General features: G+C 64.0%; 1 protein-coding gene across 1 annotated transcript; it reads left to right on the top strand.

Annotated features, from left to right (window-relative positions):
* Window positions 1–1567: 1567 nt before the first annotated feature.
* Window positions 1568–19723, top strand: CCDC102A (coiled-coil domain containing 102A). Its single transcript, XM_051846800.3, has 9 exons — window positions 1568–1702; window positions 8046–8787; window positions 10754–10980; window positions 13025–13133; window positions 15104–15220; window positions 15496–15705; window positions 16883–17053; window positions 17710–17813; window positions 19228–19723. The coding sequence occupies exons 2-9, from the start codon at window positions 8194–8196 to the stop codon at window positions 19355–19357; spliced, it is 1662 nt and encodes a 553-aa protein (XP_051702760.2). The 5' UTR covers window positions 1568–1702; window positions 8046–8193; the 3' UTR covers window positions 19358–19723.
* The last annotated feature ends 4954 nt before the right edge of the window (window positions 19724–24677 follow it).

Here is a 24677-nt window from a genome sequence, read left to right as displayed (position 1 = left end):
CTTCCCCCAGTTCTATGATGCCTGTGCCCTTGTCCTCTGAGCTCCCAGCATCTGCATCTCACAAGTCCAAGAGGCCACAGGAAACAAAGGCCAGAGCAGCCACACAATTCCAGACCGGCCACCAGCGCTGATGGGAGCCACACGGCCCCAGGGACAGCTGACGCCAGCCGACGAGCAGGTGCAGCCCTGCACGGAAGACACGAAGCAAGTGAACGGACAAGCAGAACTGCGGGTCTTGCAAAATGCATGCTATCTCGCCAAATTCTCAGAAGCAGTATCAGAGGAACAGGGCAGCCACCGGCCACAACATCTGGGAAGGAAGTGGCCAAGCCCTCCCAAGGAGAACCACTGCCCCACTGAAGCGCGCAAAGTGACCCTTGGGGCTTGGGGAGGCCGTTGAAGACTTCTCCTTGCTGCAGGAACATGAGGTCAGAAGGGAAGGATGATCTCTCCTGGACTTTGTTGAGGAAACAAAGACTTCAAACATCAGCATTTGACACCAGTTCTCCCTTCACTCTAATGGGTCCTTGGCCGCAGTTAGGATCTGCTGTGGGCTAGGAGTGGTATCACGCACGGCTCAGCAGACTAAGCCTGCTTCCCAGGTCGGCAGGCATCCCATATCGGTGCTGGGTCCAGGCCCACTCACTCCACTTCGGATCCAGCTCCCTGCTAATCCGCCTGGGAAAGCAGTGGAGGATGGCCCAAGTCCCTGCATCCACGTGGGAGACCTGGCAGAGGCTCCTGGCCCAGCCGCAGCCCCTGTAGCCAGCTGGGGAATGAACCAATAGCCGGAAGATATCTCTGACTGCCCCTAACTCTGGCTTTCATATAAAAAAATATTTAAAAAAGAAAGGAGCTATTGGTAACCTAGGGTAAAACTAACTTACCTTCGTAATGTTTCATTTCTTTTTCTAGGCAAAATCTCAATCTATCAATGTTAGGACCTCGTTTTGGGGAGGGGTCTTTTAAACATGTCCACCTCAGGCGGCCTTCCAATGGACAGGATGGGGGGGGGACCTCAGACACCCTCTTCCTTGCCAGGACTGCAGCCACTCTACCCCCAAACAGAGGGAACCCCAAAACAGCTAGACGCCCGGGGTCCTCCAAGCCTCACTGCACACGGGAGTCTGCGGCGGCCGCCTCAGGTGCCCCACCACGAGCTGCGTGGGTCAACTCTGCGGTTTTGCAAATGGGGAAACTGAGGCCGGCTGAGGCCACAGGCCTGCGGGCCCGCGTCCTTTCGGTGCGGACAACAGAAGTGGGCTTGGGAAGCGCGCCCCACGTGTGGAGCCCGGGACCCGCCTGGAATGTCGCCGGCGCTCCGGGAAACCTGAGGCGGGAACGCCGAGCCCCCGCGGGCCCCCGACCCTGCCTCCGGTCCCCCCCCCCATCCCGGCCCCCACGCAGGGGTGGGGCCTCCGCAGGGTCTGCTTGGCTCTCCAGCTCGGGCCGCGCCCCTCGCCCCGAAGCTGGGCTACGAGGCCCACAAGTAGCCGGGGTCACCGCGGGGCCACAGCGGTGCTCGCGCCGGGGCCCCGCTGCGCCCGCCCCGCCGGCTCCCCTCCTTCCCCTCCCCCCAGGAGGGAGGAGGAGACTCCGCGGCCCTCCCTCGGCCCTCCCGGCGGCAGCCGCAGCCAGCCCCGTGCCCACTCCACCCAGCCCGGCGGGTAGGACGTCCGGAGCCCGCCAGTCCCGGCTCGAGGTGAGCGGGGGCGGAGGGCGCAAAGTCACCGCGGCTCGGGAAGTCGCTGCGGACCGCGCACCTTCCGCGGGAGGGGAGGGGTTAAGTTGGGGGGAGGCGTGCTGGAGGAGCGGGAGCCAGCGGGGCGCCCGCGGCAACCCCCAAACTTCGAACGGAACTTTCTAGCCCTCTCCTTTGGCACAGGCGGCTCTTGGGGGGGGGATCTCGAGCCCCGGGCCAGGAGGGGCTGCCGGGCGGCTGGGGGAGGGGGCCGCCCTTGGAATGCTGCGGGCTGGCGGCGGGAGGGGGCGGCGGGCGGGGGCGGAATTTGGAACTCTCCCGGGGGACCCAACGTGGTCACCATGGCGAGCGCGGGATGGACAGGAGGAGTTGGCCAATCAGAGCACGATACCACCGCCCCAGACCTGTGGTGGCTGCCAATGGGGGCGCACCAAGGAGGAGGTGGGCGGGACTGCCCCGCGCTGGACGGAGGGCCCGCCGCCCGCCGCCCGCCGATAGGTGGAGCCGGGCGGCTCCTAGGGCCGAGGTGGCCGGGGAGGGGTCGACCAAGTTGAAGGCCAAGGCGATTGAGAGTGATGGGAAGCAGAAGCTGATTTCTGAGTTAGGGCAGGTGGAAGGGCGGCTCCGGGCCAGGAGAGGGGAACGGGCCTCGGTTGTCCCGCCGTGGTGACAGTGCTGTTAAATGGCATCAACCACAAGACCCCTGCCCCATGGGGCTTCAGTTTCTCTACCTTTATGTGGGGTCGCAGCCCCACCGCCACCTCCCAGGAGTGTTGTTGGGAGCGAATTGGTTTGGGTTGGTTCAAGGTCTGCCCACCTGCTGGACAGAACTTTTAGGAATTCCTTTAGTGCCTCGTCCCATCCTATAGGTAGGGAAACCGAGGCCCAGAGAAGGCCAGGGACCCGCAGGGATCACACAACATGTCGATGGCAGAGGGGGAAGGAGCTGGTGAGTAGTTTAAGGAGTTGCTCAGAGGGTTGGGGCTGGAGCAGAACCCCACCCCCCCCGCTGGCATCCGCCTGCCCCTCCCCGCCCCAGCTGGGCTTGTCCCCTTGGCCTGGTGCCTGAGCACCCTGTGTCACAGGTGCCCCCAGGAGCATTGCACTGCAGGTAGTTGTGACCCAGGAGGGGCAGCGTCCAGTCCCAGTACTGGCTCTGCAGCTGGTCTGTGTGAGCACAGCCCTGGGACCAGCTGGCCCACGCGTACAGAAGGGATCTGGGCTCACCAGGGATCCAGGGTGTTGTTAGGGCTCCTGCGTCTGAGATGGGGGTACCTGGGAGCAGGCCAGGAGTGTGCCTGCCCTGAGCTTAGGTCCAGCCCCAAGGCCCAGCCCCCCTCCCGCGATCCCTCACGGTCCCACGCTGGAGGTCCTGCAGCTGGAGCCTGAGCTGCAGGTCAGAGGGACAGGTGCCCACAGACTGCGGCTGACCAGCCTTGGGCCCTGCACTTATCCAATCAGGCTGTCCATTGTGGTTTCCTGCTGGGCCCTGCTCCTGCCCGCAGCCAGGCCTGTGGCCATGGGCACAGCCCAGAGCCTTACCTGCAAGATTCTGGGAGGACGGAGGCTGGTTCTGAGCTGGGGGAAAGTTGGGGCCCCCACCCCTTCCCATCCCCACAGCTGGCCCCCATCCAGGTCTTAGCACTGCTCCCTGGATAGTAAAAGACCCATCCAAACGGACAAAGGACAAAACACGGGTTCCTCAGGCAAGAGGCCAGAGCCCTGGGTGGCCACGAGACGCCCTCTGATTCTGACCTTGGCCATGGACAAACTCAGGCACCTGCCTGTCTCCGAGCCTGGCCCAAAACTGACTCCTGATCCTACAGATGGGCCAGCCCTCCCAGGCTCTCCCTGGTCACGAGGGGACTCCCGACATCTGGCCGCCTTCCACCCATCAGTCCAAGAAACATTGATGCAGGATGCTGGGCCCTGTGCTCACAGCCAACAGCAGCTCGGTGCCCTCAGGGACGGTGCAGCGTGGCCACTGTGGAAGAACAGGGAGATGCCCAGTGCTTTGGGACCAATCACACACTCTATACACGGAGATCACAGGCTTCCCCAGGGAGGAAGCCCTGGATGTGGGTTTTGAAGGTTGTGTAGGAGTTGGCTGATGGCAAAAAAGGAGCAAGAGCCATTCCAGACAGGCCCCCGGGCCACAGGAAGCCCTGGTCGGGGCTGACGGAGCTGTCTAGTGAGTGTTGGATGAAACCTTCTCCTTTTTGTCCTGGAGCCGGCAGTGAGCAAAGCTGAGGGGCTGGAGCTGCGGGGGCTCCCTTGGCCCTCCATCCCACCAGCCAGCTTGAAGCGACTGCTGGGTGCAGTGCAGGGTCTCTCCTGGAAGTCGGGGCAGCACGGGGTCCCCTCCGGGAGAGGGGAGAGCTGTGCACCCCTGCTAGGGGTGGCCTGGGGCAACCCCGGCACTTGCTGGAGGTGGAGGCCACTGACCTTGAAGGGGAGGGAAAGAGGGGCAGGTTCCAGAGATGGGGAGGGGGTAACAGCCTGAAGGGAAACCCCGGGGGCTAACGCTGCACTGGGCATTGGGAAAGGCTCCCTGGGGCCTGGGTGACTGGTCCCACCCTGACCTAAACCCTGGGGAGCGGTGACCCCTGGGGGACCCTGGAGGCCAGCCCTCCCACACCCGTACAGGAGAGCCTGGTGGGGAAGGGGCAGGCAGACCAGGCCGCTGCAGCCATGAGCTGTGCCAGCGTGGCTGTTAGCAGGACTGTGCGAGCACCACCAGGCTTATTGTGTGAGGGGGTGCGGGGCACTGTTGCTAGGCAGTCTGGCTGCCCTCGGGTCCACAGGGGTGAGCTGACTCCTGGCGTGCAAGGGGCTAGACTTCTCCAGAAAAGCACACCGTGGCCATCCCTCCCCACTCCCCCCACCCCAGGTGCACACACCCTCTCCAGGGAGCCTCCCTGCACCCCACTTCCTCCCGGTCCCCAGGAGGGGCAGCTGGAAATGGGAGCAGGACCGACTCCGCAGCCCCGCCCCGGCTGTGGCGTGGGTGCCTGGAAGCCACCCGGGCCGAGGGTGGCGCCTGCCCTGCGCTGCCTCTCTGCACCAGGCTTGGGTTTCCTGGAAGGAGCCGGCAGCTCCCTCCCGGCCAAGCCCCATGCCAGGCCTGGCAGCTCGCAGAGGCAGGAGATGTGGCAGCGGCCCCCTCCCTGCCACTCTCAAGCTTCAGGGGCTGCAGGAAGGGCCCGGGCAGACGGGGGCCAGGCCCCCTCCCCCCAGCAGGGCTGGGACTCCCTTTCCTGTCTCCTTCTCTTCCCCTCCCCCATCCTAGGCAGGCCCTCTCATTGTTTTTCTTTTCCAAGAGCTTCTCCATGTGGAGCGGGGCCAGGAAAGTGGGGAGAGGAGGAGTGCGTGCGTGCATCTGTGTGCATGCGTGCGTCTGTGTGTGTGAGTGCATCTGTGGGTGCGTGCATCTGTGTGTGTGTGTGCATCTGCTTCTCGCAGGCATGAGCATCTGTCTTTGTACCTGTCCGTGCGCTGGCATTTGCACTCCTCAAGTGTGTCTGTCTACAGATGGGCGTCTCTGTGGCTGGTCTCTGGCCTATGTGTCTGGGTCTCTGTGCACACCGGATGGCGTGTTTATAGGCAGGCGTGTCTGTGTGCACACTACGAGGCATGATGGCCAGACACCCCATTGCCCCCGGCAGAGGGCACCTGGTCTGCCAGAGGTGCCCAGGGTGTCGCTGGCATCCACAGTCCTCGAGCCTGGGTCTGTGTGGCTGTGCCTGGCCATGTGACCGTCCCTGCAGGGGTTAACGGGCTGGGGCCGGACACGTGAGTAATGAAACTGTGCATGCTAAAGACATCACCAAAAACTCAAGTGGCCCCAGCGTGGATAAATCAAAACACGATTCCAGCCGCACCCTCCCTGAACCTGTCTGGAGAGGACAAGACGGGGAGCAGCCCCTGAGGCAGGTGAACAGGGCAGCCCCTGATGAAGAAGCACTGGTCCCCCTCACACCAGCTCCATTCCGGGGGAACAGGCCCAGAGAGACGCGGTAGCTTACGTGAGGTCGGTGACAGAGCTGGCGTCTGGTGTGGACAGCCAGCTGAGCGGTGCTGGGAGTCGCGAGCCTGGCGGTCACGGCTCAAAGCGACACTGCTTCAGGCTGTGGCCTGACCCCACAGTGCCGGGCTGTGCGTGCAGGTGGCCAGGGAAACCCCATGTGTGTCTGCGAGGGGGAGACGAGGGCCATGGCATGTGGTGTCCCAATGGGCTGAGCAGACAGGGCAGGTGCTGGGGTCAATGGAGGGCGGCTCCTTTGGGGACTGGAGACTCTTTGGAAGCTAGAGGGAGTGACTCAGAATTGTCGCTAGAGAAGAGTCCCAGCTATGCAGAGTGACAAAGGGCACGGACACTGGCAGAGTCAAGGTCTGGTTTTTAAAAATTCAGTGGCTGGCATTGGGCCACAGCAGGTAAAGCCACCGCCTGCAGTTCTGGCATCCCATATGGACGCCAGTTCCAGTCCCGGCTACTCCACTTTCCATCCAGCTCCCCGCTAATGGCCTGGGAAAGCCGCGGAGGATGGCCTACGTGTGTGGGCCCCTGCACCCACGTGGAAGACCCAGATGAAGCGCCTGGCTCCTGGCTTTGTTCTGGTCCAGCCGTGGTCATTGTGGCCGCCTGGGGAGTGAACCAGCAGATGTGAGAGGGGGCCCAGGCAGGGGCAGCGTGGAAGAGAGGGACTGGGACCAGGTGGCAGCAGCACCGAAGCCAGGCACCCAGGAAGCTGCTAAGGCACAGCCGGAGGGCAGGGCAACCCTGAGAGCATGGCAGAGACCAGGAAGCTGGAGCGGCCGCGAGACCAGGGCGAGACAGCGCACACTGCACAGCAAGGCTGGCAGCTGAGGCCGCGAGGTGGACAGTGTGGAGACAGCGGGTGCGGACCAGTGTGGCTGGACGGAGGGGACAGGGAGAAGGGAGCTGGTGGGCAGGTGCTAGGAGGGGCCGCAGCAGGGTGAGGCCCCTGGAGAGGACCTTGGACCTAGCCGAGGAGGGTCCTTCTGTCCTCGCTCAGGGACGCGGGACAGGCCAGCTCCCCTCGCCGCTGCTGCCTGGGACATCAGAGCACTGACTAGAGTGTGGGCACTGGAGATAGGAAGGGGAGAGGGGACCCGAGGGTCGCCAGGCGGCTAGCTCATGTCCAGGGTTGATGGTCCCATCTGCGGCGTGCCGGTCACTCAGAAAGGACACATCAGGGCCAGTGTCGCGGCGCTGTGGGTTGAGCTCTTGCCATGCCAGCAGCCCTGATTGGAGTCCCAGCTTCTCCCCGTCCAGTCCAGCTCCCTGCTGATGGCCTGGGAAGACAGTGGAGGAGGGCCCACCCGAGTGCTTGGGCCCCTGCACCCATGTGGGAGACCCGGATGGAGCTCTGCTTCCTGGCTTCAGCCTGGCCATCTGGGATGTGAACCAGTGGACGCAAGAGGTCTCTCTCTCCACCCCAGCTTGTTCTGCCTTTTAAATAAATCTTTTTTTAAAGAAAGGGCAGGCCTTAGGCAGGTGTGAAGCCCTGTGGCCCAGGGCTCAGCGGAGGGTCACAGTGGAGGGAGAGCATGGCAGGCGGGGGACAGAGGGGGCATCTGTCTGCGCGTGGAGCCAGAGGTGAGCGTGTAGAAAGGGACAGGTGTCTGCTGGGGGTGGGTGGGGGTGTGAGGGGGCGGGGATGTCCAGCCCTAGCAGGCCGGCAGGTGAGAGGCCTGGGCTCCAGCAGTGGCCGGTCCGTGCAGGCACTGAACAGATCCCCACTGGTGTTTGGATTTGGAGTCACACGGGCCACAAATGGCGATGATGGCTTCCCTCATCTCAAGTCTAAGAGCGTGAAGGGGATGAACCCACCTAAGGCCCGAGCGTGGGCCTTCCGCAGATGTCATTATCGTGGGCGGGACTGAGCCAGGGTCTAGGATCCAGCCCCTGCCCTCCGCACACCCACAGCCTGGGATGCCGATGGGGAGTAGACAGGGATAAGTGGTCTAGCAAAGACTGGCTCTGTAGCGATGCAGGGGCCAATGGGCCTGGCCTGAGGGCGTCCTGGGGGGCTTCTGGGAAGAGGCAGTAACTCACAGGCGTGTTATGGGTAAGAGCCCCTGCAGGCAAGAGAGGGGACTCCCACAGTTGAGGAAGATATGCAAGCCAGCCAATCAAGGTTTCAAGTCACAGCCCCTGCTACAAGGTACTGGGACGCGTGGAGGCCTGCGAGGCTCCTGCTTGCCAAAGCCCAGACACGTGCGGGATCTGCTGGAACGCACCTCACTCCCGCACCCGCGCACGCGGTGCCCGCTGGTCTGACCATGGCCGCAGCATCACAGTGGTTGTGTTCTCCCGCAGGTCCCAGGAGGCGCGCTCCACACCGTGGCCTGGAGAGCAGCGGGTCGCGGAGGCCATCATGCACAGTGGTGTCACGTCTGCCACGCGTCCCCCGCACCGCCCCTGAGCCCAGCCACACGTTCGAGCCCAGGGCCCGCCCGGCCGCACCATGAGCCATGGGCCGAGCCCCCGGCTGGCCGAGTCCCCGCAGCTGTCCAAGGGCAGCCTCTTGACCATCTTGGGCAGCCCGTCGCCCGAGCGCATGGGGCCGGCCGACTCGCTGCCGCCCACGCCGTCCAGCGGCACGCCGTCGCCGGGGCCGCCGCCTGCGCTGGCCCTACCGCCGCCTTCCGCGCTGCTGGCCGACGGCGACTGGGAGAGCCGCGAGGAGCTGCGGCTGCGCGAGCTGGAGGAGGCGCGGGCGCGGGCGGCGCAGATGGAGAAGACCATGCGCTGGTGGTCGGACTGCACGGCCAACTGGCGCGAGAAATGGAGCAAGGTGCGCGCCGAGCGCAACCGCGCGCGCGAGGAGGTGCGCCAGCTGCGCCAGCGCCTCGATGCCCTCACCAAGGAGCTGGCGGGCGCGCGGCGCGAGCGCCACGAGGCGCAGGGCGAGTGCGAGGCGCGCGGCCGCGAGCTGGCGCGCCTGCGGGGAGCCCGGACGGCCGCCGAGCAGCCGCGCGGCGACGGCCCGGAGCCTGAGCGTGAGCATGAGCATGAGCCCGTGCGAGACGTCGGATGCGAGAGGCCTCCCAGCAGCCAGGTGCGCGGCGAGGGGCGGGGCGGCGCGGCGGGGCTGGGAAAGGAGGGGGAAGGGCCTGGCCCCCGGGAGCTGTCACTCCCTGAGCTGGGGCTGTGTCACCCCAGGAGGTCCCAGCGCAGACCCTCCTAAGGTCTGGTGGGGCCTCCACTCTGGCATCTGAGACGTTAACAGAACCAAGGAATCATCCCCTTGGGACCGCAGAGGGGTCCCGGGAAGTCTTGAGAGGAGGGGTCTCCAGGGCCCAAGGATCACAGAGGAGGTCCCTGACCCAGGCTTTGGGGAGGGGGCTTCAGGGCAGCTTTCCCGGAAGTGGTCAATTGAAGCTGAGACAAGGAGGTGAGTAGGAGTTCTCTATGAAAAGGACCAGAAGGCATTGGGGATGAAACGACCTGTGCAAAGGCCCGGGGCAGAGGAGGTCTGGGGGGTTTGGGGAGGGGCAGTAAGAGCAGCTCCCATCCCCCAGGGGTACCAGCACCCAGCTGGTGAGTTGTGGGGGCCTGAACCCAGGTGGTCTGGCTGGAAGTGGAGGGGTGCTGAGGGCAGCACCTGCTCAGGCCACAGGCCGTTGACAGCAGCTCCCCGCCCCAGGCAGGGCCTGGGCTCAGCTCCAGTGTGCCCCCAGCCAGGCCAGCGCCTCTGGGAAGCCTCTCGGCTGCCCGCTCCTCTCCCCTGCCCAGGCCCCACGGGTACTGGCCATCCTCATTAGTAATTTTAAATATCAGTAATCTGGGTGGGTTCTTGCTATCTGTTCAGAGAAGAATGCTGACTGTCAGCTTAAAATAAACCAGGTGACATGGTAAGTTTTTTTTTAATGTTTATTTAGTGAAAGAAAGGCACAGGAAAGTGGGGGCTTAATTTAGGGGAGAAGTCTAGAAGCACAAGTTGTATCCAGGCAGAGAGCAGGCCAGGAGCCACGTCGAGCAAGGTGTGCGATTGAGAGCAGCCACAGACAGCTTGGTGCAGGCGGAGAGGCGGCCTTAAGGGCCCACAGAGCTCCAGGCCTTTTATTCACTTCCAAGGGGAGTGGTTACGAAGTCTGATTGGCAGGTGGGCATACAGGGGGCGTGGTCTTCCAGCTCCCGAGTCTGGTTGATTTAATCCTGTCTGCCCGCCCATGTCACCACCAGCGCCGTGGGCCTGGGGTGCGCACAGCTGGCTCCCAGGGTCCGGAAGCAATGCTCAGTGCCCCTGTTGGGGCCTGGTGGCGCCGTCCCTGCAGTCTGAGTGTGACTGCGGCCCAGCCCCCCAGTGCTCTGTGGCCCACCCGAGTCCCTTCCCTGCCCGCTTCCCGTTTGTGAAATGGGGAATGAAGCTGTCCTCTCCCGGACAGTCTGCTGTACAGTAGTCTTCGTCCTCAGGGAGTCCTTGGGGCCCCGTCCCAGTCCACACAGTGAAACCGAGGGACGCAGAGAGAGGGCCTGGCCCACACTCATGCAGGGAGGCCGTGGGAGAAGCCAGGCTGGAACTGGAGCCGTGACCAAGACAGGACCCAGGGATGGGCTGCAGAGGCAGGGCAGGAGGCTGAGCCCTGGGCCACTGCCCTCCCCGTGTCCTGTCTAGAAGCTGGTTCTACTCCCAGGTGCAGCCACTGTGTGGCTGTGACCATGTCACCGCTCGCCCTGTGCCTTGGAAACTGGGATCTCAGGAGCGAGACTTCCTTCCGAGAGAATCTAACCTTCAGCCACTGTAGGAATCCCGGCTCCATTCCCACCAGTGCTTGCATGCCTCCAGTGACAGGGAGCTCACCATTGTGCCTGGGGAAGCTCCAGGATCCAACTCACCTTGGTGGCTGGCTCTGTACAGTCCCAGGAAATGAGGGGGAGGCTGGGAGAAGGGCCTGTCCCTCCGTCTTCGGGGATGGACAGACACGGAGACCTGGCGGCCTTGTCCCGGGTGACCCAGCCAGCTCTTCCCGGCCCCGGGGCCCTGCGCCCACTTGGCCCAGCCCCCACCTTGGTCCCTGCAGGAGCTGGAGCTGATGGAGAGCCTCCTGCAAAGCAGACCGGAGGAGCCTGAGGGCTGCTGGGGGGCGCGCAGCCTGGGGCCCGGGGGCCTCCGGAGCAGCTCGGGCCGCCAGGAGCGCAGCCGGCTGCCCTGGGAGGACGTGGTCTCCACCGAGGACGATGCCTCCAAGCTGACCGCCCTGAGGCTGCGGCTGGATGAGTCCCAGAAGGTGCTGCTCAAGGAGCGAGAGTGAGTCTTGGGGGGCTGGGGGGCAGAGGCCAAGGGGGCTGGGCGGGGCGGGAGCGGGACCCTGAGTCAAGGAGGAAAGTCAATGTCACACAGCGTGCGACTCGGGAAGGAAACAGGCTTACACCTTGGAACTTGAGAACAGAAGTTCTCTACTCTAGGATCCTATGACAGTTTGTGTCTGTTCACGCAAATAATACGTGAGGTGCACCTGCTCCAGGCCAGGGCCCTGTGCGCAGCCCTGGGAACAGAGCCACAAAGAAGTCAAAACTCTGCCTTTGTGGAGCTCCCGTGCTTGTGGGGCAGATGCTGTAAGCAGGGAGGGGGCAGGGACGTCTGGGGGAGGCTGCCGGGGCTTTGGGCTGGGAAGTGTTGCGGTCGATGGCGCCCCCAGAGATGGCGCACAGAGTTGGTGAGAGGTCACTGAGAGCCGTGACAGGTCCAGGTGGACGGGGAGATCAGAGGGCGGGCCCCGGGGACCAGCCAAGTTCAGTCTCTTAGAGGCAGGGGGAGGGGTGGAGGGGACAGGGCGGCAGCCAGCTCTGGGGAACTAGAGAAGCTTCCACTGAGCTGTTGGACCATGTACTTGGACCATGGAGGTCACCCATGACCTTGATGGGGGCAACTTAGCAGGCACAGGCCTGTTAATAAGGAGCATTTGGTAGTTTTATTGTCTAGAAATTAGATGCATGCATAGCATAGCCTATTTATAAATGCTCCAAAAAAGCACAATGCCTTTATGAAGATGAAGGCAGAGGTGAGGGTGTTGCAAAGCTGCCCACAGATCCCCCAGCAGCGGGGCCGGGGTCAGGGAGGGGAGGGGGCACAGCTCCGAGGCGGAGCCAGCCCTGCCCACACCTCGTCTTGGCCTTGTGGCCTCCAACCTGCGGCAGAGCACACGCCAGCTCTGCAAGGCACAGAAGTGAGCGAAAAACCAACCAGTGCACAGATGCAACTGGGAAGTAGTCCATGGGAACCCTCTGTACTGGGATGTGGGGGAGTCGGGGCACGGCTCCGGTAGGAGAAGTAACGCAGCAGTCAGGGTCTAGTCTCCATTGGCGTGGCCGTGGTGATGATCCGAGCAGCGGACGCGTCCAGAGCACGCACCCCGAGTTAAGGCCCCTCCCGGGACAGCCCAGGGGCGGCCGGCGCAGGTGTGTGGGGCTGGCGGCTCGAACACACAGGTGCTGTTGCTGTGGTGATGGGACTTCCCGGGCGTGCTGAGCAGCCTTTGGTCCTGCTCTGAGCGAAGGCAAATGCACTCCTGGGAAGGGCAGGGGCTGTGCGCACGGAACACCAGAGGGTCTCCGCTCAGGTCATTCTGCCTCCAGCAGTGTCCAGGGTGACAGATACTTCCTGGCTGGGTGGGGTCTCCCAGCTGTCACGGGGGGCGGGCCCCGCTGGCCCCCCCCCACTCAAGGACCCCTAGTCTGGGATCACGGAGCGTGCCCCCCTGGAGGGTGCACTGCCGCCTCTAAGGGCCCCTGTCTGGGTGTGCAGTGTGGGGCCCGGAGGCCCGGCGTGCTGAGGCCGAGCCATGGCTGCCAGGGCCAGGTGCCTGCTTGGTCCCGGTGCAGATGCAGAGTGGGGGGTTGGGACCCCACACAGTGATGATGGCGGGGGGCGGGCTATCCCTCTCAGAGTCCCTGGGTGGCGTCCTGTGGCTTTTCTGATGGCAGAAATGCATGTCTGCACTGGACTGCACCAGGAGCCGCAGATGGGAGAGCAGGCAGGGACAGGGATACACTGGCCTTGACACGTGAGCTTGGGCCCAGAGAGAGGGCAGCAGGTGCACAGGGTGCCCAGTGCCCTGGAGACCCTCCCCACACCGGCACCTGCACTCGGTGGGGGCGAGCGTGGGCTGCGTCCCCAGGTGAAATGCAAAGAGAGATGCTTGCCACAGTGGGAGGGCCAGCGCCTGGGTGCAGGTGGGGACCGTGGGCGTGGGCTCCGCAGGGGCCGCGTGCACAGGCACAGCAGGGCCACCCTCAGTGGGGACTGAGCAGAGGGCTCACCCCATGGCCGTCCCTCCCTGTCCTCTCCCCAGGGACAAACTGGCCCTGAGCAGGAACATCGAGAAGCTGGAGGGGGAGCTGAGCCAGTGGAAGATCAAGTACGAGGAGCTAAACAAGACCAAGCAGGAGATGCTCAAGCAGGTGAGTCCTGGAGACCGCAGGAGGCTTCCTGGAGGTGGCAGCAGCGATGGGAGAGAGAATGAAATTCATGTATTCATTCAGTCAACGGTTGTTCTCCCTCCTTGTGGAGGCTAAGGGGGCGGGTGGAGGGGAGGCACCAGTAGCCAGGCGCATACGTTCATGATTCGTGAAGGAGCCAAAGCCGGGTAAAAGGGATGGGGTGGGGGGCTCAGGGAAGGGCTCTGGGACGGTGACGTTTGAGGCATGATCTAAAGGGGTGAGGAGCCATCCTGGAGGAGATAGAAGGTACGTGTTCCTGGCAGAAGGCACAGCGTGTGCAAAGGTCCTGAGGCAGGAACAAGCCTAGGGAGTGTGGGGCACAGAGGCAGCCAGTGCAGCTGGAGAGTAATGAGAGGTGAGACAGCAAGGGGCCCTTGCAGGTCAGAGTGAAGGGGAGGAGCCTGGACATCACACTGGGTGCCTAGACGGTGCCCGCGGTCTCTGAAGCCTTGTGGCATCCAGGACACTGGGGCCTCGCGTCCGCTTGCTGCAGATGAGGACACTGGGTCCACTGCTGCCGTAAGGGGGCCTGGGGCAGGCTGCGCTGCCACCTTGGCCTCCTGTGCAAACTCCCCGTGGCCACCAGGGGGCGCAGCCACCCAGGCAGAGCCAGGCTGGGCTGGCAGGGTCTCCGGGAGGTGAGAGGACCCAGGCCTCAGAGCCTGAAGGCTGTGCCAGGCGAGAACTGCGGCAGCTCTTACCTGATACTCTCACGGAGAACCCTAAAGTGCGGGTCCCCAGGCCCCTCTGCACCCTCCTCGGGGCTTGCGGGGGGGGGGGCGGGGCCTGCTGTCACTCGGGAAGCATGCTTGCTGCAGGAGAGGGGCTGACGCGCCGCCGGGCAACGTGAGAGCCCCTGCGAGTGGCGCCCGGCCTGTACCGTGATGTGCTGAAGGCACCTTCGTGTGCCGCCAGCAGCAGGGCCTGCCGGCTTCCACCGCCCCCGCCCCCCCCCCCCAGTTACGGGTCGCGGTGTCCTGCAGGCAGGCCCCAAGGCGGGCCCCCAGCTTCCCCCGTGAGCACCGTCAGCTCCAGCTGCTCTGCCTCTGGCCCAGCTTCCTGCTGAGGCACGCCCTGGGTGGCAGCGCTGACGGCTGCAGGACCTAGGTCTCTGCAGGACACCTCCATGAGAGGCCTGGATTGAATTCCAGGCTCTTGGCTTCACCCTGGCCCAGGCCTGGCTCTTGTGAGCTTCTGGGGAGTGAACCAGCAGATGGAAGATCTCTCCCTGACCCTCTGTCTCTCTGCCTTTCAAATAAAGTCAAAATAGATCAAAGAAAACTTATTTAAAAAAAAATAAGGAGGGAGCTGGCTCTGTGGTGTAGTGGGTAAAGCTGCCTCCTGCAGTGCCGGCATCCTATATGGGTGCCGGTTCAAGTCCCGGCTGCTCCACTTCCCATCCAGCTCTCTGCTGTGGCCTGGGAAAGCAGTGGAAGATGCCCCAAGCCCTGGGGTCCCTGCACCCATGTGGGAGACCTGGAAGAAGTTCCTGGCTCCTGGCTTCAGATGGGCCTGCCTCTGGCTCTTGTGGCCATTTGGGGAGTGAACCAGTGGACAGAAGACCTCTCTCTCTCTCTGCCTCTGCCCCTCTGTAACTCTGCCTTTCAAATAAATAAATAAATCTTAAAAAATAAAATAAATCAATAACTAAGGAGCCCACTGTGCCTGGAAGAGTGAGCTGAGGGGGGAGCAGGAGGTTCCAGGGCAGCGGGCAGGGATGCGCCCGGGCCCCCTGAGCAGCGCTGGGCTCCGTCCTGGCGCAGCTGGCTGCGAACCATCGGAGGGGCTTTGGGTGGGGGCGGGATGTAGTTCAGCTCTTCGACAAGCTCGCTCTGGGCTGCTGCTGTGGCTGACCGCGGCCCAGGTGTGTCCCTGCCGCCCAGGCGCCCTGCTGGGCGCTGCCGTGTAACCAGGCGGGGGCGCCCTTGCAGCTCAGCATCCTCAAGGAGACGCACCAGGACGAGCTGGGCCGCATGTCCGAAGACCTGGAGGACGAGCTGGGAGCCCGCTCGAGCATGGACAGGAAGATGGCCGAGCTGCGGGGCGAGGTGAGGTGGCCGGGATGATTGGGTGGGGGCTCCAGGCCGCCTGCCCCCAGCAGCTAGACCCCAGCTGTGCTCCGGGGCGGGGGCTGTCCCCCGCCCCGAGCCCAGGAGCCCCCGCACGTCCTGCACACGTGCGCCAAGCCCAGGGTAATTATAGCCATGCAGCTGGACTGCTTCCGGGAGCCAGGAATAGCCCGAGGCAGTGGTGGGGGCGTCCGGCCCTTGCCCCCGTGCACCCCGTCCCCCGGGGACCCTCACTCTGTCCTGCCCCGTTGCAGATGGAGCGGCTGCAGGCTGAAAACGCGGCCGAGTGGGGCCGCCGAGAGCGGCTGGAGACCGACCGGCTGGGCCTGGAGCGGGAGAACAAGAAGCTGCGGGCCCAGGTCGGCGACCTGGAGGAGGCGCTGGCGCGGCGGCGGCGGCAGTCGGCCAGCGCCCTGGACTGCGACCTGCGGGCCAGCCAGGCCGCACTGTTCGAGAAGAACAAGGTAGGGGCCCCGGAGCGCCAGCTCTGTGCCCAGCCTGGCGGTGGCCTCGGGAGCTGCATTCATTGTGCACCCGCTGTGTGCTAGACCAGGTGGTAATTGTAGCAGCACCTACTGTGTGCCTGGGCCTGTTTTAGCAGCTGGAGACACAGCAGTGGACAGATGTGGAGCTGACGGCCCAGGGGGTGCCGCTGTAGCTCCCTGCATTACATGGTGCCAGCGATCACACGGCTCCACCATTGGGCCAGGCACAGCGGACACCAGGGGATCCGGCTGAGGCCCAGGGTCCTGGAAAGGCTTCGGAGAGGCAGAGGCATTGAGCAGAGATCTCCAGGAAAAGCTGACATTAGCCAGGGGGTGAGCAGATGTGGGAGGAGGGGGGTGCAGCAGACCAGGGAATAGCATGAGCAAATGTCCTGTGGTCAGAGCTGCATGAAGTTCTGGAGGAACGAGGCGACCAGAGTGGCTGGAGGCGGCTGGGTGAAGGACACAGGGTGGCTGAGGCAGGGGCTGCGGCCGCCTTAAGGAGCGTAAAGCAGGAGGTGCGTGGGAGCGGACAGTGTGCCCAGCGCTCACCGGCTGCCAGGGGAAGCAGCTCCAGTAGGCAGGCTGCTGGGGGCTGCTGCTGCCCCCAGGGGAGCACAAGGGGCTGGACACCTGGGCTAGGGTGAGGTGGGTGGAGATGGACTGAAGAGGCCAGATGCTTGAGCTCTTTAGGCCATGCCTACCCCCATTTTACAGATGGGAACACTGAGACCCAGAGGCCCCACAGAGCTTGGAGATCGGCATCTCCTCTGCTGGCTGCTCATCCCCTTCCCAGCCAGCCCAGTCTGCTCCCTTTTCCTCCCATATCCACTGCCCAGCTTAACTCACCCCCACACCCAGGGCTTTAAACGCCACCCATGCACCACCGAAGACTCCAGCCCTGCAGAGGTCCTGACTCCGCCCAGCAGCCTACGGGACGCACCATGGCATAGCCAGTCGGCACTCGATCCGCCGAGGCAGCCTGCCCCCTCGTTGCCCGGCCGCCTCCCCAAGTGGCGCCTGTGACCGCTGGCAGCTCAGCCATACCTCTCGCTGCCCTTGCCGATGGCAGGCAGGGGGCTGGGGTGGGGGGAGAGACGCCCGGTGCCCTGTGCGCCCCTGAGCTCCCCCCGCCGTGCCCCCCCCCCCCCCGCAGGAGCTGGCTGACCTCAAACACGTGCATGGCAAGCTGAAGAAGCAGATGCAGGAGAAGGTGGCCGAGCTGGCGCACGCCAACCGGCGCGTGGAGCAGCACGAGGCCGAGGTGAAGAAGCTGCGGCTGCGGGTGGAGGAGCTCAAGAAGGAGCTGGCGCAGGCGGAGGACGAGGTGCGGCCGGGGCCGAGGGGGCTGCTCCGAGCTGGGCCCCTGCGCCTGGCAGGAGCTTGGGTGTAGTGGGCCGCAGGTGCACGGCAGGAAAGGTGTGGGGGCCGGGGGGAGAAGTAGGCAAGCAGGTGGACGGTGGGTGGGGGGTGGACAGAGGTGTGGGGTGCATGGAAGGGCAGAGGCGGCCTGCAAGGATTGGGGGCCGGGGGAGGGGCGGGGCGGGTGTATACGCACCTGGCTGGCTGGACGGGTGGACGGGGGCACACAAGCTGGGTGATGGAGAGGAAGGAGGCATGGGCCGCGGGAGGCTGGTGGGAGACAGGTGTGTCGGGCAGGGTGGGTGGTGACTGATTGCGTTGATAAATGACGACGCAGGTGCACAGATGGGTGGGGAGAGGGGTGGCTGTTTCTCGATGGCTGGATCTGTGGTTTAGGGCGTTAGAGGGTAGGTCGATGGCGTGGGAGGGCAGCAGAGATGGGGGAGGGGGCAGCAGAGATGGAGAAGAACGGGAAAGATGCTTCCTGGAGGAGGCGGGCCTCGGGCCAGCCCACAGGGAGCACATCCCCAGAGATGGGGAGGGCCTGGGTGCTGGCAGGCTGGGCTGCCCCCAGCCAAGGCATGCTCATGCTCTTGCCCCTCCCCCACCCCACCCACACAGCTGGACGAGGCCCACAACCAGGCGCGGAAGCTCCAGCGGTCGCTGGACGAGCAGACAGAGCAGAGCGAGAACCTGCAAGTACAGCTGGAGCACCTGCAGTCCAGGTGGGCGGGGCCCCAGAGCCAGCGCAGGGACCTCTGCCCGCCCCCTGCCAGGATCCATCCCTCTGCAGGCAGGAAGCCAGGGGTGGGGGTGCAGGAAGACAGGCGGGGTGGGGGTGGGACCTGGAATTGTCTCCTTCAGCCCGCGGCATGAGGACAGGAAGGGCTGCCCAGGAGGTCAGGCCCAAGGGCTGGGACAGCGGGCCTGGGGAGTCACTGATGAGAACAAGGGGCCTCCAGGGTCGTGGGGCTGGGGTGACCCCAGGACGGCAGGGCCCCAAAGGGTTGGAGGGTGGCGCCCACCCAGCTGCCTCCCGGCTCATCAGCCCGGGCCGCCCTGCCTCCGGCCCTGCCCTCCAGCCCTGTCCCAGCACTCTGTGGACCCCACCCTCTCCCTGCGCCCACACCAGAGCCGGGGGATGGCCCAGAACTTGAGTACGCCCCTCCCTGGGCAGCGGGCCCTGGCCGAGCGCGCCCCTGCCCTCTCTGCCGCGCTGCCTGGCTCCGCTTAGCGGCTGTGGGGTCCCTGGACCCTGACCCCGCCTCTCTTGTCAGTTTCCTCAAGCACACTTCGAGAGGCTCATGGTGCATGCTCGGTGCTCCTGGGGAGGGGGCTTAGCTGTGGGTTACTCTCGGGGGCTACAGATGGGGAAACAAAGGCCAGCATACCCCCTGCCGCCGGCCTTCTGCATCCTTGTCCACTGAGCACTGGTCACTGACTCCGCAGCAGTGCGCCCACCGGCCGGCCGTGACGTGGCCCGCAGAGCCTCAGCCTCAGCCCAGAGCGCCAGGCCCGGGGCCAGGTCGGGTTCGAGGTCCGTCTGTGCCCACTCAAGCTGCTGAACCCCGCTCACCAGGAGCCGTGAACTCCTGGACTGGGCAGGCGAGCTGGGGGCTCTGCTCAGCCCAGCAGGCCCGCTGCCTCGGTTTGCACTGTCGTGTCCTGGGGACAGCTCACTAAATCACCGGCCCGTAATGCAGGCCGGCCAGGCCCCTCCCTGCCTGTGAATAATTCATGCCTTCCAGTAAGGTGCAGCCCGCAGCCACGTTTCTCCATCAGCTCCTCTCCCAGGCCAGGTTGGCCTCGGAAATTGCAGCTTCAGGACCTGTAACCAGGGGCAAACTAGGGCTGGGTCTGGCTGCGGGCGAGCAGAGGGGGCTTAGACCCCTTAGCCTCTCAGCCCCCGCCGCTCCCACTGCCAAGCCCGGCCTCCCTCCCTCGTCTCCCTCCCTGGTGTCTGTGTGACCTGGGGCAAGGCGCTTGGCATCTCTGGGCCCAGTCTCGTCTGGGGCCGGGGGGTGATAGCAGCTGCATGGGCGGTGGGAGAACCGGTATAAAAGGTGTGCGGGGCGCCAGCACCGCGGGGCCATGCTCCCGCCCTGACCCCTGTCCCCCGCCCGGACCCCACTCCCACAGGCTCCGCAGGCAGCAGCAGAACGCCCCACTTTTCGGGAAGATCCGCAGTGCTCGCTTCGGCGCCGAGGAGGCCGGCGATGGAGCCAGCGACCTGGACGAGGACGAGGACCTGCAGATCCAGGTGGCCTAGGGCGGCACTGGCCCGAAGCCTCGGGCCCCTGGTGGCCCCGGCCCAGCGGCCACTCAGACTGACGGGGCTGCCAGTGCTGGTCCTGGGACTGGCCCCCTGCGACTCCGCGTTCCCCAACGAGGGCAGCCGCTGTGCCCCCCGCTGCCGCCGGATTTTCAGGTGCACGACCTGTAGTACCCTGCGTGTGTGCTAGGGCGCCTGGAGCCCGTTCGCCTTTAGAACCACAGGGGCGGTCAAGGCCCAGTGCAGGTCACCTCACCTCTCCCCCTCCCAGACCCACGCAGGGCGGAGCTGGTCGAGGGAGGGCTGCCCTCGCCCCCGTGGGATGGGCCCAGTCTTCTGTAATAAATCGAATTCGAGTTCTCAGGGCAGAGTCCTCACGGTGGAGATATGGGGAGGAGGCTGGAGCGGGGGCAGCATCAGCCTGCACTTGGCACAGAACCAGGAGTCCGGCCCATGCAGTGAGTGAATGAGTGTGGGGAAGAATGAATGCATGGACATCTGCTGCCGAGGGCTGGGATCTGTTTGCTGTGAGGGGAGGAGGTGCAGGTCCCACCGGGAGAAGAGGGGACTTCATGCCCAGCGCCTGACGGATTCTCTCCTCTGCCCCTCCCTGGCTGTGCAACCTCAGGGCAGTGACTTGCCCTCTCTGAACATCCGTTTCACCACCATTACATTAAGCCGTCTCCTAGAGAATCTGTTGTGTTAACCCAGGGCTCAGCGTCGGGTCCCCGTTCAGATGCCTGCACGGGAAGGGTTTCCAGCTCCAAGCAAGAAGGGGAGGGAAACCACGCTGGGGACTCCCCCTTTCCCCCGGGCCAGGGCCAGTCAGCAGGAAAAAAAAAAAAAAAAAAAAAAAAGACCACTTCTGCCAGGGCTCCGTGTGTTCTGTCTCCCAGATAGGAAGTTGGCCCCAGCAAAGGCCGACCACACCGCCCTTTGCCGAGAGCCACCTCCGCAGGCCCCCTCTGGCCCCGCCGGTCCCAGACACAGAGCAGACCCTGTCCCGCGGCCCCAGACTCCCTGGCACCTCCAGCAAGATAGCACTGAGCCAGGCCGCGTGACAGAGCCCTGTCCACCAGTGGCCAGCAGCGGCGGGGTGTGCGGCGGGGCGGGGACAGGGTCTGCCTTCCACCTCCGAGGCCCAGGACCCAAGGGTTCTCCCCACCCCCACCCCAGGCCTGGCACGCGGCCCCGGCCTTGCGCCTTCGTGACTCCCCATTACCTCGGCCGCAGTCGGCCCGCGCTCGCCAGCAGCACCTGCTAACAGAGGTGCCAGCTGTGGGCCCCGTGACGCTTCGCACAGGATCCGAAACGCGGGGCTGATGTTACCGACGGGAAGCTTTCCCATAGAAATGTGGGTTTCCCTCTCGGGCTCCCACGTGGCCACAGCTGCCGGGCTGAGAGGTAGCTGCTCCCGGACATGGGGCACGCCACAGCCCCCGCTACTCCCTGCAGCCTTGCCCCGCACCTGCCCTGCTCTGGCCCCTTGCAGTTTCTCTGAACAGTGAGGAGCCCTGAGTGACTGAGAGGGGAGGCGCTGAGCCCAAGTCCAGAGGAGCTAAAGTCGCGGCCAAGCACGCATGGCTGCAAACTCCTGCAGGCTTGGTTGCCACAGCGGCACTCATGAAGAACCTCACTGCTCGCTGAGCCTCCCGTGCGCGGGCATCATCTCACCGGGAGTCCCCATAGCCCGGTCACGCAGCTGCCACCGTCACCGTCACCGTCCCGTCGGGGGCTGAGCCTCCAGGGGCTCAGAGAGGGCAAGAAACTTTCCCAGGGCTGTGTTGCTGATGAGTCACGAAACTGGGATCCCGGGGCTGGCAGTCAGAGGCCACGGCCCAGGCTCCTGGTAGAGACCTTTACGGCAGTACCCTGTGAGGTACCTGGCCTCTGCAGCCCCCAACCCCTCCCGCACCTCCAGGCAGGCGGAAACCCCCAGCCACTGCCCAGAGCTGCCCCTCCCCCACCCCTGCCCCACCAGCCCTTCCCAGCTCAGCAGCAAGTTTATTCGCAGTCGACTGCTTGTCTTCCGATCCTGGCAAGCGGGGAATCCTTCCACCGTGCCCTGGGCTCTGGGCATCCTTATGTGTTGGGAGGGAAGGAAAAAGGAGAGAGATGGACAGGTGGATGGCAGGAAGGTTGGCTGGGCAGGCGGGGGCGGGGGAGTGGTAAGGGATGGCCGCCAGAACCCCGGCCCCCGCCCACTGCACAAGTTGGCAGACCAGTCCCAGACAGAACTTCCTGCTGCTCAGCAAAGCCTTGCCCTTGAAGGGAGCAGGCAGTCTGGGCCCAAAAGCCGCAACAGCCCAGGGCCAGCGGTGCCAGCGCGCCTCTGCTCGTGGGCAGGCTGGAGAACCGGCTCGCCCGGCCCCGCCTCCCCCTGCCCTGTGAGCCTGCCTGCCCAGGGTCCCCGGAGTCTCCTCTGCAGCCAAGGGCATTTTGCCCAGCCTGAGCACCAGGCAGCCCCCAGGGCCCGCTCCCTGGAAATCCGTGCCCAGGAGGGAGCCCTCCACACAAACCCGGCTTCCAGCCTAGCCGCTATGTCTTCAGCAAGCTTCTGTCCCTCTCTGGGCTTTACTTTGATCATTTGTAAAATGGGGACAAGAACAAAGGGGTTGTATAAGTGCACTCTAGCATGCGACGTCACTGATAATGTTCTCTTTCCGGCTTTCCTCACTGCTCTGCGTTCCCCAAACCCCTCCAGCCACCCCGAGCCCCCCTTGTGGGGTAGCGGGGAGGGGGCTGGGCAGCGGCAGCACCCAGGAACCAGCTGCAGCTCTCAGCCCGCCGTCCCCTCCGCCAGCTCCACCCGCTCCTCCTCATGCACTAATTGCAGGGTTGCCAGGTGCCAGCTGCCTCCCGGGCCCGGGCGGGCGGGGCGCCTCCCCGTGGAGCAGCGGCTCCGGCTGTCTCCCTGAAGAGGTGGAAACACAAAGTCTTCCTCTGGGCTTTCCTGTTTCCCAGGCTTCCACTCCGTGAGAGACACCCACCCTGGCCTGCCCCTCCCCCAGCCAAGCAGGGCTCTCTGCGATAGAAATCAACTCCCACTCCACATCCCGCAGCCCCCAAGCTCTCTCAACTCCTTGGTGCTCTGCGCTGAAGGCCAGACAGGCTCTGGCTGTGCCCCCCCCCCGCCTCCAGCTTCCCCTGGCATCGCCTCTGCACCTGCCCCGCGGCCTGAGCACTGGGGACCTGGTCAGACCGCAGGCCAGACGGCCCTGCGGGGATGGGGGGACGGGAGTCCTCCCCTCCCAGAGTGCTGGCTGATGGCAGGGCTCCCACCTGCGGCCCCTGAGTCCCACGGCAAAGCCGGGCCCCTCTTCACCTTGATCTTCACAACAGCCTGGGAGCTGGACGATGACAAAATGAGGACCTGAGGCCCAGGGAGCAAAGGGTCCGGGATTCAAGCCCCGGTGGCCGCGGGGCCGGGTTCGGCCATGGCACAGCCCCGCCCTGGACTTATGTGCAAAGGAGGGGAAAGCCTGGGCTCCCACAACTCTCCCCAGGCACTCTGCCCCCAGATCCTCTGCCAAGCCCTGTGCCAGCCTCACTTGGTCCAGGTGGGTGCTGGGATCTTCAGCACCCGGATGAATAAACGCAAGTCCGGAGAGCCGGGGAGCTCATCCGGGGCCTCTGGGAATCCTCAAGTCCCCTAGTCCATGGCTCCACTGTGACACCAGAGAGAGAGCAAACACATGGGGGTTCACCTACACCCCTGACTAGGCGAGAGGCGCCATTCCCTGAGCCTCAGTTCCCACATCTGTAAGCGGGCATCGGGAAGCATGTGGGTGACGCCTGCCGTCGCGCTATTGTCCCCTACACAGGCAGGAGAGAGCACTGTCCATGCCAGCACGGGCTCCCTGCCCAGACCTGCCTCTGCTGCGCAAACCGCCCCGCCCTGCCACTGTTGCCATTCATTTCTCAACTATGTTGCAGTGGATTCCTTTCTGAGAGGAACAGCATGGTGGGGGCAAGAGGCCCGGAGGCACCACACAGACCCCCGGAGGGAGTCGGGTGAAAGCAGGCTTGAGGCGAGCAGCTGGCAAACTCGTTTATTTCAGTTGAAACTACATCTTATATAGCCAAGACCAGCCAATCTGGTCAAGGGGCGGTCTATGCCCCATCCAATCACAGCCTGCTGCCAGGCAGTTTCAAAGCCATCCAATCACAGCCTGTTGCCAGGCAGGCTCCATTGCCAGGTGGGTTTCAAAGCCATTCCTGAGTAACTGACACTCGCTTGCCAGTGGCCACTTTGGCATGGCCTTCTCATTCCACCACATTTCCCCCTTTTTGTTAACCGCCTGGCAGCAGGCTGTGATTGGATGGCTTTTTAAACTGCCTGGCAGCAGGCTGTGATTGGATGGCTTTGAAACTGCCTGGCAGCAGGCTGTGATTGGATGGGGCATAGACCGCCCCTTGACTAGATTGGCTGGTCTTGGCTATATAAGATGTAGTTTCAACTGAAATAAACGAGTCTGCCGGCTGCTCCCTCAAGCCTGCTTTCACCCAACTCCCTCCCGGGGTCTGTGTGGTGACTCCGGGCCTCTTGCCCCCACCACGCTGTTTCTCTCAGAAAGGAATCCACTGCAACATTGTTGAGAAATCAACGGCAACATCTGGCGCAACAACCTGACTGAGAGAAAAGACAGCGTGTGGGCTCGGCGAGGTCCCCCCTGGAGTTCGGCAAGAAGGCCCCTCGGTGTTTTGTGTGCTGTTGGGTTCTGTGAGGGTGAGCACAGAACCCCCTCCTACGCCCCTTTCCTTGTCCTTGTCCTCGGTCTAAGTGACCCCAGATTAGGCACACACCGTCGCTTCTCGGCTCCTCCTTTTACTTTGGGTTCGCCCAGCGAATTCACATAAGGGACTGATCATCCCAGAATTCGGAACCAAGTCATCTTCCCTCACTCGAGAGAGGTGACGCTCCGGAGACACCGTGTGGGCAGACGGCCTTGACCTAACGAATCAAGGAAGTCCCCCAGTAAGCACAGGACATACTTAGGATCTGATACACCACTATCTGTTTGTCTAACGTAGGGAAACCTCCTGCAAAATGCCTTCAACAGCTGAGGTGCTAGGAATTTAATTTGTTATGGCAGCAGTGCTGTGCGTGTCTTTCCTTTGGCTAGAGCTGGCATGCCGTGCCTCTCTTAAGCGCTCAGACATGGGAAAGATACCCCCCTCTCGGAATCCTGCGCAGATTATCAAACATAGTGAATCTGTGCGTGATAAGAGCCTGACACTCCAGGTCCCTGTCTCACAGACAATGGTTGATGACTTAGGGAGAGAGAGCTCCGACAGTGAAAATAACAATGTAGCA

The sequence above is a fragment of the Oryctolagus cuniculus genome, chromosome 18 (assembly GCF_051225735.1).
Source record: "Oryctolagus cuniculus isolate XC-2025 breed Fujian yellow rabbit chromosome 18, ASM5122573v1, whole genome shotgun sequence".
In the NCBI taxonomy this organism is placed as follows: Eukaryota; Metazoa; Chordata; class Mammalia; order Lagomorpha; family Leporidae; genus Oryctolagus; species Oryctolagus cuniculus.
This window is presented reverse-complemented; position numbering and strand designations above follow the sequence as displayed.

Coding starts and splice junctions, on each gene's coding strand:
- CCDC102A (XM_051846800.3), top strand. CDS start 8,194: ATGAGCCATGGGCCGAGCCCCCGGCTGGCCGAGTCCCCGCAGCTGTCC. Junction 13,134..15,103: donor AGCAGGAGATGCTCAAGCAG/GTGAGTCCTGGA, acceptor GCGCCCTTGCAG/CTCAGCATCCTCAAGGAGAC. Junction 15,221..15,495: donor TGGCCGAGCTGCGGGGCGAG/GTGAGGTGGCCG, acceptor GCCCCGTTGCAG/ATGGAGCGGCTGCAGGCTGA.